This window comes from Curcuma longa, chromosome 8, assembly GCF_044706935.1.
Source record: "Curcuma longa cultivar G26 ecotype Majalengka, Jawa Barat chromosome 8, ITB_CL_G26_1.1, whole genome shotgun sequence".
Taxonomy (NCBI): Eukaryota; Viridiplantae; Streptophyta; class Magnoliopsida; order Zingiberales; family Zingiberaceae; genus Curcuma; species Curcuma longa.
In genome coordinates, this window is record NC_133868.1 from 6,196,252 (window position 1) to 6,207,497 (window position 11,246).

The window sequence follows — 11,246 nt, forward strand, 5'->3', positions numbered from 1 at the left end:
TTTTTAAAAATTAATTTTTAATTTTTTGCTTGGCATACACTTGATATACACATGAACTTAATTTAATTTGACAATTAACATTACCATCATCATGTAATCATTATAATTAGCAAACTGACACTTAATTTGTCAATATAATCTTGTTAAAGCTCTAGGAGTTGGCAATTTATCTAATGGCGCATTTGATATTAGGATTTTATCATTAATAATCTTAGTTATCTATCTAAGATTATCAACGATAGTCTTATTTGATTCATGTTATGATTGGTTTTCAAGTAATGCAATATCACTGTAATATCAGCAAATGGATTATAACACGGAAATGTAATTACTTTGGTGGCCTAATATTTTCTGCAATTTCAGAAGTTAAAAAAAAATTTCCACGATTACCATATGATTTTAAAACTAAATTAATTGAAGTATATGAAGAAATCTAATTAAAATCAAGTTAATTAATTTAATAAATTTTAATTTAAATACTTATAAACTTAAAAGAGATAATTTATTTTAAATTTTAAAAATAAAATTAACTAATTATATTTATTGATTTAATAAATTATTTTATTAAAATAAGATTAATGAATTATATTATTAATTTAAAAATTATTTTATTAAAATAATTATTTTATTAAAAACAATTATTTTAACAAATGATGTTATTAAAATATATATAAATTTATTTTAAATTGTTTTAAAAATAAAATTAATAAATTATATTTATTAATTTAAAGAATTATTTTATTAAAATAACTATTTTAACAAATTATTTTATTAAAAATTAAGGTTACAGGGTAATTACATAACTAAGGTTATCAGGTATAAAATATAATCTAATATTATTTTGTTCAACTTATTTATTTGGAGGAATAAAACACAATCAATTTAATATTTGCTATAATATATTTGATTCAATTTATTTTTTAAATAAATTAAATTAAAGTAATAATATCAATGATGATAATAAATTAATAATATATAAAAAATAAATTTATATTTTTTTAATAAAATAAATTTTTAAATTAATAAATATAATTTCATTAATTTTATTTATTTTTTTAATTTAAAAAATATATATATATATATATATTTTAATAAAATAAATCATTAAAATAATTATTTTAATAAACTAATTTATTAAATTAATTATATAATTTATTAATTTTATTTTTTAAATTTAAAATAAATTTTTTCTTTTACATTTATAAATATTTAAATTAAAATGTATTAAATTAATTAACTCAGTTTCAATTAAGTTTCATGGTACATTTCAATTATTTAATTTTAAAATCGGAGGATAATCCTGGGAAAAAATCATTAACCTCCAAAATCGTAGAAAATCTTAGGCTGCTAAGGTAATCACATTGTCAGGTTATAACTCATTTACCGATGTGAGCAATGATACTGTATTACTTGGGAATCAATCACCTGAACTAAACAAATTTATCGTTGATAACCTTGAATAGATAACAAAAATTATCAATGATAATTCCCAACTAAACACCCCCTTAGAATTATCACATGGTAATTTTAAACTATTTGAGTTTTGTACTAAAATGATAGAATATAATAAATTTGCATGAATTTATTTTCTTACTTGTCTATTTATATGTTTGCACCTTACATTAAATTCGGACACCTTAAATTAGGGATGATCAAAAGATGAATTAACTGAGTTAATCGATCGAAGTTAATCAATCTTTTTCTTAAAATATTGATTATTTTTTATAAAATCAATTCAATCTATATTTTAAAAAGAGAAATGATATGCAGCATGAAAAAATGCAGCATGAAACCAACATGACACACTCAACTGCATGGTTGTGGATCCCACTGCATGCAGTGTGTCATGCTACACGTATCATTGTTTTTTTTTAAATTCGAATTTAATTATGTCTAAATAAGAAGGGAGAGTTTTAAAATATCTAATTTCATAATTCTTGACTCTCCTTTTCTCTCGAGTTCCTATTTAATTAAAAATTTATTTATTTTAATTTTTGATTTAGTTTTGTCGATTTGGTTTGTTCAATTTTTTATGAAAGTTAAATCGATTAAGTAAAAAAAGAGTTTAATTCATTCAATTTCGATTTAAACTATTCACATCAATTCGATTATTAAATATTCTTCACCTCTACTTCAAACTTCCATTATATTTGTATCGATGTGCATGAACCAGCTTCATCAATTAATCCGGTTTACTTACAAATTGAAGAACAAATTGAGCTCTCATAAACTTGAAGAAGAAAAAAAATGCAAACGATATATTGTAGTAATTATTGATAATTAATCCTAATTATTTAGGTTTCCAAGCACAAGACCACACTACCGGTTCCTCCTTCCATGTTAGGTACATCCCCGACGAATCCCCCTCTGCCGGCAGCAGCGACCACCCAGGCCGATACCTCCTCAGCAACGCCTTCAGGTCGTCGACGACGTCGTCGCTGAAGCCGAACGTCTTGAAGCCGCATCGCTCCAACCGCCGGCACCACTGCCTCCCTCTCTCCCTCCGCTCGCCGTCGCCCACCCTGTCGGGGCCGCGGCCGTCGCACGCCAGCACACCCACGAGGCTCCGGAAGCTCTCCCTCTCCAGAGCCAGTCTCTCGTTGCTCGTCGCCGGGAAGCTCTCCTCCAGCATGTCGAAATAGGCGCCGTAGAAGCGCAGGCACTCTTCGAAGGACTCCGCGTACTCGCCGACGCCGGCGAAGTCAGCCTCGTCCTCAACTACGGTCACGACCATCGGCTGCAGCGCCGCCGCCGCCCGTAGGAACGCGTCTCTCGAACCCCCGTTACCGGCCCGCCGCAGCGCGCTGACGCAGTTCACCGCGACGGTCTCCCCGTCGCGGAGCTCGAGCTCCTCGGGGCGGAGGGCATCGGCGAAGCGGGGAGACGAAGGGGCGGCGACGGCGCGGAATTCGAGCGGCACGCCCATCAGCCGCGCGAACTTCTGAATTCGCACGCCGATCTCGGACATGACGCCAGCGGAGGCGGCGGAGGCGACGACGGTGAGGCGGATTCTCGGGGCGTCGACTTCGGCGCGCGAGGCGAGGGCCTCCAGGAGCGTAGGCCACTGGGTGCAAAAGGTGTCGCTGACGTCGACGATGTGGATGGCTGGCACGGCGTCGAGGGCCTGTAGGAGGGCGCCGTTGGCTGCGACGTGGCCGAAGGTGGTCCAGGGGGCCGCCTCCTGGAACTTGAGAGCGAGTCTGAGGGTGGAGGCGAAGGAGATGGCGCGTTCGGCTACGGCGAGAGAGGTGGTGTAGCAGTGGTAGCCGGAGGCGGTGGCGCCGCAGAATAGGGCCTGGAGGAAGGCGTAGGCGAGGCGCTGCTCGCGGTCGCCGTAAGGGGAGGCGAGCTCGTTGAGCATCCAGAGGAGGCGCTGCAGGTTGGCGGAGTCTCTCTCGGAGAAGGCGCGTGCGCAGTCGCGGAGAAGGTCGGCGGCCCACGGCCTGGTGGGATCGGCTGAGAAGGGATCAGGGTCGAGGGCAAGGTTCAGAGCGGATGTGAAAGGAACTGGTGGCTTCTGCATGTCAAGTCTCACTGGATACGACGTGAGGAAAACAGCGCACCGGGCGCATGCACCGCCATTTCACAGCGCCGGCAGCCGTCTCCGACGGTATCAACAATGAAGGAGCTAAACGCCTAAGAATATATGCTGTGCGATATTGTATTAGCCATTCATTATCCTTCTTTAATCCACTTCTATTTCACCATAACTAGTTTTACATTACTGTAAACATGCAGTAGTATATGTTTACACAATTAATAAATCTTAATTAGCTTATTATTATCCTTAATTTTATGTTGTTATATACTTTAATTTAAAGGGAAAGTAGCAGACATTTCTCTGGAAACACAAAAAGCCAACAACAAAAGAAAGTCTTATTTATGGTCATGTGTGATCTGCTCGAGCTAATATATTCCTTAGTTTTCAAACCAGAGACAAATGCATGCCAACAAACAGCCATTAGAGGAAGAATTAGAAGATTATATATCTTCAGAGAAATGGAGCACACTTTGCTCCAAACCGATGTGGAATTAGGTGAGCCTGAGAAAAAGATGAGCAGAAAGCAACAAGCAAGCCACTAGGGACGATGACTAAAAGACTAAGCAGGCGAAAGCCCAAACGAGTATCTTGCTCGTTGGTTATTCCACTGATGAGGTCTCGCAAGATGACAAGACCAACACTTTGCCAATCATTATAACTTTGTCAAGCAAGAAGACAAAGTAGATCATGTAAATTAATTGCTTTGCCTCTCATTGTTGCAAAAAGCTAGGCAAGGTCCAGACGTCCAGTTCTGCCAAAGGAAAGGTGGAAAGGAGAAACTTTAGAGCACTGGTGATGATGAATCTGCAGTGCACACTGGTAAGAGTCAAAAGTCACGCAATCTCTGTAAAAGCAAAGGTGACTTTAAGTGCAGTCACTTTATTGAACGATTTAGTGTAGGATATCATTTCCTTTTCCTGCCCGACCAAGATACAGTGAATTGATGAACAAGTTGACTCATGCAAGTAGAATTCAGTAGTCGTTGGGAAATTTTGCGGTTTTATTCTAAAACTTTCTTCTTGCGAAGAAAAACAAAACTTTTAACTTCTGCAGTTCTCATCCCTGTTCGCGTTGTTACTGGCGGCGAGTGAATCTGCTGAAGAGAACATATGCAGGTACACTACTAATTCTGAGAGGGAGATCATAACAATGCAGTTCTAGCGTATGTTTGTTGACGCTAAGAACAGGGAAAGGGAGAGGCTAGCGGTGTTTGAGAGGTAAGTGGCTTTGAGGTTAACAATTATTTTTATATATTTAATTATTTTTTAAAATATAAAATTTTATTTATTTACTTTTGATACGCACTTAGACCGTTTGAAATCTAAAATATTCATCACTATTAATATTTAAATTTTAATATTTTTTTCCATTCTATATTTCATTAAAAATATATATTCTTGCTCGTCTTAAATATTTAACAGGACAAATCAATAAATTAGCAGGCTGAAACAAATTAGTAGATTGAGTTTTTAAAAAGTCTATTTTAAGGTATAGTTGAGTTGGTGATTATGAAATATATTTATTGAAATGGACAAGAATCGAATCTCGATGAAACCGAGATAATATATCCTTTTCATAGTGATCAATTGCAGTTTCTCGATTTATTTTTTTATATATTATCGCAGGATCGACCGTGTGAAATCGTTGAGATGACATGGCGAATTTCATTTTTGCTGAAAAATAATTTTCAGAAAGCCATGGTGTTTCTACTCCCCGATCTCCTCCTACAATGAGGTGTTTTGCGCCGACATCCTGTTGGGATTGGCTCTCGAACAAACAGCTGACCACCTCATTAGAAAGTGACAATCAGGTGATACCCACGACGAAGTTGGAAAATTTTTGAAGCGCCGCTAAGACTTGCACAATAAGAGAGAAGAGGGTGAGAACGAAGGCCCAGGGTACTCTAGCTCAACCGCTCGAACGCTCAAGTCAGTTTTTTCCTAAAGGAGGAGAAGTGAATTTATGAGCATGCGTGTATGGGTGTACCTGTTTCAGAGAGTTGGAGGGGAATTATATGTAAGAGAATAATAAAAAACTGTCTTATCTTTAGTAAATCTCAATTAAAACAATATTCTTGAGTAAAGATTTTGTCAGAGGAAATGTCTCATCAGAGTAAGGAGAATATTCCATCATAGCCGTAATAGTGAGAAATCTTATCACTCAAATAGATACGATATCAAACTGTACCATTATACCCATTAATAAAGTGATAAGTTATCCATGATATCACATGATCACAATTGCTTGTGTCCTTCTAATGACAACCTGCCCAATGGAATGGAGAATTAAACATAGAGGAGTTGGTTAAGCATTGAATAAAGCATTGAAGGAAGGGAGCTTGGTCGGCAGAGGAAGTGTAAACCGAGGCCGACTAAGGCTAAGACGAGATATGATTGAGAGGAGATTTGGTGGAGTAGACTTGGAGGAATAGTATAGAGTCGGAACTCAGAGTCGGATGTCAAATCAAAATTGAGCTCTAAAAAAAGGTCGAGTGTTGAGTTTAGACTTGAGTCAGAAGTCGAGTCAGGGTTGCCGAGTCAAAGCGCAGGACCAAATCAATTTTCTGTCAATGTGTCGCCTATTTGGATCGAATCTTGACTTTCTAAGTCAGATCGTACCGACCAACAGGGAGGAACCAGATGAAGTTTGTTAGGCAGAGGAATGCGACGAAGAGGAAGAAGCTCGGACCTAGTCCTCTCTGGAGGATGGCAATGGCTGCAGAAGATTGATTGTTTTACTTTATAAAGAAAACAAATTGGAACCTGCAGAACTCTGCGGGCTTCATGTCTATTAGTCCAGCCCAAGATCTACAATTAGGGTTTCTTCATCTGATGCCCATTCTTTGGCTCTATATATGCCACTCACTTCTAGGGCTCGTAACCATCCAAACGAAGAAAAGCGGCTCTATTTCTTTGGCTGTAAAGGTACGGCGATCTTTTTCCATGTATTTGATTTTTTTGTCTCCATCTTCTCCTCCTGATCCGCGAATATTGTTGATGGGAAGAAAACGCACACACAAAAAGCCAATTTGCAGAGCGGAGACGCCGGGATTTTGATGGCGATCTCTGCATTGAAGGTTGGCGAGAGCGAGCTCTTGGCAGTTCTCCGTGCCTCTCGAGTTTCTTCTCTCTTGATGACGGCCTCGAACAAGCTGCTACATTTAACGATCCTTTCTGTGATACTTTTGCTATCCTTCTTCTTCTTCTTCTTTTGTTTTTGCACGGTGATTTTTGGCTCTTTTCTCGCGATCTTTCTTTTAATCTTCTCCAAATTCTATTTTCTTCTCGTAGTTGTCTTGATTTTGTTTTGATTTTGCGATCTAATTGGAACAAAAACAATGAATCAACTACATGATCATCATCTAAGCATCTATGGAAGAAAACTGAATATTATCATGTTTCTCGGAGATGAAGGTTTGAAGCCTGTTGCTCAAAATCCTCCATGCGGCTCTATAAATTTTTAAATACACATTTATGTTTTAAAGAAAAATCTAAGGTTTCAAAAAGGGTTTGGGCACATGAATAGACCACGTTAGAATAATTTAAGAAATAAAATAAATTTAATAACATTAAAAATAGCAAACATGGATTTTTTTAACAATAGGTCAAATTTATTAACCAATCTAATAATATTTAAGAACAAATTATATTTTTGATAAAGTCGAAATAATATTTTTCTTTTCCTAGTTAATTATAATTTTTTAATTTATCTTTTCATAAATAATTGTGATTCATTTTTTATTGACTATTTAAAATTGATAGGGTGATAAAATTCACTTTTCATTGAAGAACAAATTCTATTCAATTATAACTTTTTAATTTAATTTTTTGATAATTGTTAAATTGATGAGATATAGCTGAATTGATTATGATGGAATAGAAACGCCAGACCCAAAAATATAGTAAGTTATAACAAAGGTACTTATATTATAGTAAGGCGGATTAGAACCTTTGGGGAGAGGATAAGGATTTGTAATCTTGACAAAGTCGAATAATATTTTTTTAATTGTGATCCATTATAATTTTTTTGATTAATTTTTTTATAAATATTTATAAAATCATGATTCTAACAATGATGAATTTTATTTTATTTTAATAGAAAAGAAAAAATCCCATTCAAATTTATTAGCCACTTCAAGGGTTATAAAAACACGATATGATTTCCCAAGCAACACCTTTTCACTGACTTAATAAAAAGATTTTGCCCATGCGAAAGGATCTTCGGCCGCGTGGTGGTGTATAAACGGTAAGGTGTCCAGTTATTTCAGCAGGCAGCAGAGCGGAGAGGTGGCAGACTGAGCACTGGCACGCCATGAAGAAACCACAGTCCACAGCCATCTGGCGCTATGCAACCACACTGTTGCTTCTCAGCAGGAGAGAAGCCTCTCTCTCTCTCTCTCTCTCTCTCTCAACCCTGGCACTGTCTAGTTGCCATCCGGGAAATGACTAATCAGTTAAGCGTGCAGGAGACCCTAAACTCTTCTTCTACCTCTTCTTCTTCGCCAACCTCCCAGTCCCAGCCCCTCTTTCTATCTCCATGGCTCCCTCCTCCTTCTTCTTCTTCCTCTTGCTGCTCTGTTGCACTCCCGCGGGCTTCCTTCGCGCTTCTGCTGCTGCTGCTTCTACTGCCACTCACAACAGGAGGACTCTTCATCAGCCTTTCTTCCCCAAATACCCTTCATCCTCTTATTCCTCTTCATCTTCGCTCCCAACCGTCGGCGCCTTCTTCCCTCTTGACCTCTCCCCGCCGCATCCGCCACCCGCGTCCTCCGCCGCCACCTTCCCCACCTTTCCTGTTAATGTCTCCTCCATCTCCCACGCTTCTTCCACCTCCCACTCCCGCCTCTCCCCGTCCAGCCTCCTCCCTGCCGTCGCGGCCCCGCTCCTTGCTTTCGCGTTCCTTGTCCTCTCCGTGGTGCTCTTCCTCCACTTACGCCGTCGTAGAGGCGCGGACAACGACGTCGGGTCCGATAGCATACGTTTCTTCCCTCCCCGTGGAGCTTCTTCCGGCGAGCAGGAGATCTCCGCCGCCGCCCCTTCGACCGCGGCCTCTCTGGGTGGATCGGAGTTTTTGTTCGTGGGCACCGCCGGCAGCTCGCATAGAGACACGAGCGAGAGCTGTGCTTCCGGGGGTTTGACGACGTACTGGAAGCTCCGGTCGCCGGAGCTCCGCCCGCTCCCGCCACTGCCTCGTCAGGTACTACTAAGCGGTGAAGCCTGCCGTTCGTCGTCGACGTCGGATGAGGAGATATGCTCCGCCAACACTTCCCCACCGCCGCCACCAAAGCCTACCTCGCTCCTGCGGCCACCCACGCCGTCGCCTCCGAAGCGAAGACCACCAGCCCATTCGCCACCGACGCCGATGGAGGACGGGAGTGACGAAAAGGTAGGAACTTTGCAGTACTCCCCCAGAAAAAACTTGCGCTCACCAAGAAAAATAGGGGACTTTGCCAGAAGCGCACTCGTCGGCGAGCAAAATCCGCCACCGCCGGCTCCGGTACCTGCAGCTGGTTCTCACGAGGGACAAAGCGTCGACATTCCAACTTTCCGGCTGCCGCTTCTCGCGCCTCCACGAGACTCTGTGTTGAAGAAGACGGTGATTTCACGAGAGAATCCCAACGCAGCGGAGAAGCAAGAGGAGAATCTTGGACCAAAGTTGAATAGGTTGAGCTCAGATAAATCTCAAGCGAGCCCTGAGCATGCAATGGTTCTGGATCACCTGAAATCAGGTTCATTGCAGTGAAAATTTCTACTTGAATTAGCAATTTTTTTTTGTTCATGCATCCATCAATCTACATTGCTATGTTCAATGGAGCATCCAGTTCCACTTAAACCAAATGATGAGCAACTGTTGCTCCTCCAAAATCCTTACAAAAAGACTAATGAAAGTTTAACAAATTCACGAGGTCCAATGGTCCATACACAAGCTGTAGATTACTCATAAGATCATAACTGCTCGCGAGCAACGACCACCAACTTTTTGCCAATGTTTTGACCTTCAAAAAGGCCCACGAATGCTGCAGGCGCTGCCTCGAGACCCTCCGCTATGTCTTCCAAGTACGTGATCTTCCCCTCTTTCACGTAATTCACAACCTTCTCCTCGAAGTCACGGTAGAGATGAAGGTATTTACCCACGGCGAAGCCCTGCACGCGGACACAGTTGCCGATGATCCAGAAGAGGTTGTGCACGCCTTCGAGTCCTTTGAGGTTGTATTGAGAAATCATTCCGCACACGGTGACTCGGCCTCCAAGCCTCATGTTGCAGAGAGCAGCATCCAGCATTGCTCCACCTACGTTGTCGAAGTATATGTCGATGCCCTCTGGAAAGTATCTGCAGAGTATGGGAAGCTTGTAATGTGTTCTTTAACTGGTAACTTTTTAAGTCATTGTGCGGGATTAACCTTTTCAATGCAGCACCCAGATCTGATTCTTTCTTGTAGTTGAATGCATTATCGAAGCCGAACTTGTTCTTCAGCAGATCGACCTGAAGGGGCAATTATAATCCGAGTAAATCATTTGACGTGCTGATTCTTTGCCTCAATGATTGAAAAGGGCTTGAATTTCAGTGCTGTCAAAACCTTTTCATCAGAACCAGCACTTCCGATCACGTAGCAACCCATGAGCTTGGCAAATTGCCCCACGAGCTGCCCAACAGCACCTGATGCAGCTGAAACGAACACGAGTTCCCCTTTCTTTGGAGAGCTGATCTCATGAAATCCTACATAAGCTGTAAGACCCGGCATGCCTGCACATCACAATAGTCAACCCCCTTTCATCATTCTTAATTGCTCTGACATTGTGATGGCAAAGTTCCATGTTCAAGTTTAGCTGGAAGAGAAGAAGTGAGATTTTACTTTTTCACTGTAATAGAGATTTCAGATACCAGAATCAGCAAGCGCAACTCACCGAGAAGACCAGTATAGTAAGAAAGTGGAACATCAGTGTGGCTGATCTTGAAATGGGAGTTCGTTGGTGTAATGAGACTGTACTCTTCCCAAAAAGTTATCCCCCACAAGTAGTCTCCAACTTCAAAATCCGGATGTGTAGAATCAACAACTTTAGCAACCCCGTAACCACGTACTGGCTGCCAATGAAGAAGAAACACCACGTCTGAACCGTGATACATAATTGAAAATAGACAAGGAAATAGCTAATATGATTATGAATGATAATGTAATACCGAGCCAGGAGTGGTAACAAAATTGCTGCCCTCTTCGGGCCTGGACATGATAAAGCGCCCGTATGGGTCGCAGGAGAGGTAGAGGTTCTTGACGAGCACCGCCGGCGGAGACGCTTCGGGGACCTTCAGAGTGATAGCTTCCGCCGTGACCAGCTCCATGATGCTCTCCACCGGCGTCTCACCCCTCTCTATGTATCGCTTCAGCACCACCTTCTTGTTCGCCACCTCCGCTGCCATCGCTCTTGACTCTCTCTCGAACTTAATTTTGCTGCTGAATCACTGCTTTCGGGCTTAATGGTTGTGTGTGTGTCAGTGTGTGATATATAAACAGTGGGGAAAGGTCCTGTGTGTCAGTATCATGAATACGCATGCTCAGGCGTCACAACTTGGACATTGAAACTGGACGGCGAGTACTTATGCCGACCGAACCAATTGACAATGATGAAACAACATATTAAGATGAAGTTTAATGGAAATTAAGTAGACATTGGCCGAAGGACTTGGTTAGTCAAGGACGGCAACTATG

General features: G+C 40.8%; 3 protein-coding genes and 1 non-coding gene across 4 annotated transcripts; 2 read left to right on the forward strand and 2 right to left on the reverse strand.

Annotated features, from left to right (window-relative positions):
• Nucleotides 1-2,290: 2,290 nt before the first annotated feature.
• On the reverse strand, nt 2,291-3,523 carry LOC141832874 (protein SHORT-ROOT-like). The gene has a single exon (XM_074720236.1). It carries the CDS (start codon nt 3,521-3,523, stop codon nt 2,291-2,293), a length of 1,233 nt encoding a protein of 410 aa, XP_074576337.1.
• Nucleotides 3,524-6,574: 3,051 nt separating this feature from the next.
• LOC141834245 (small nucleolar RNA snoR86) lies at nt 6,575-6,702 on the forward strand. Its single transcript, XR_012602296.1, has one exon. It is a non-coding gene; the product is annotated as a small nucleolar RNA snoR86 (small nucleolar RNA).
• A 1,375-nt stretch (nt 6,703-8,077) lies between these two features.
• LOC141833911 (uncharacterized) lies at nt 8,078-9,283 on the forward strand. The gene has a single exon (XM_074721412.1). The coding sequence runs from the start codon at nt 8,078-8,080 to the stop codon at nt 9,281-9,283; it is 1,206 nt and encodes a 401-aa protein (XP_074577513.1).
• Nucleotides 8,932-10,994, reverse strand: LOC141832881 (2-alkenal reductase (NADP(+)-dependent)-like). The gene is made up of 5 exons (XM_074720242.1): nt 10,721-10,994; nt 10,447-10,624; nt 10,119-10,285; nt 9,942-10,024; nt 8,932-9,871 (listed from the first exon to the last, which is right to left on the reverse strand). The coding sequence occupies exons 1-5, from the start codon at nt 10,955-10,957 to the stop codon at nt 9,487-9,489; spliced, it is 1,050 nt and encodes a 349-aa protein (XP_074576343.1). The 5' UTR covers nt 10,958-10,994; the 3' UTR covers nt 8,932-9,486.
• Between the last annotated feature and the right edge of the window lie 252 nt (nt 10,995-11,246).

Bases quoted from the DNA above. Each gene is read 5' to 3' on its own strand.
- LOC141833911 (XM_074721412.1), top strand. From the start codon at position 8,078: ATGGCTCCCTCCTCCTTCTTCTTCTTCCTCTTGCTGCTCTGTTGCACT.
- LOC141832874 (XM_074720236.1), bottom strand. From the start codon at position 3,523: ATGCAGAAGCCACCAGTTCCTTTCACATCCGCTCTGAACCTTGCCCTC.
- LOC141832881 (XM_074720242.1), bottom strand. From the start codon at position 10,957: ATGGCAGCGGAGGTGGCGAACAAGAAGGTGGTGCTGAAGCGATACATA. The intron at 10,286-10,446 runs GTGAGTTGCGCT...TGTGATGTGCAG, and splicing joins TTACTATACTGGTCTTCTCG to GCATGCCGGGTCTTACAGCT. The intron at 10,025-10,118 runs GTTTTGACAGCA...TTGCCCCTTCAG, and splicing joins GTGCTGGTTCTGATGAAAAG to GTCGATCTGCTGAAGAACAA.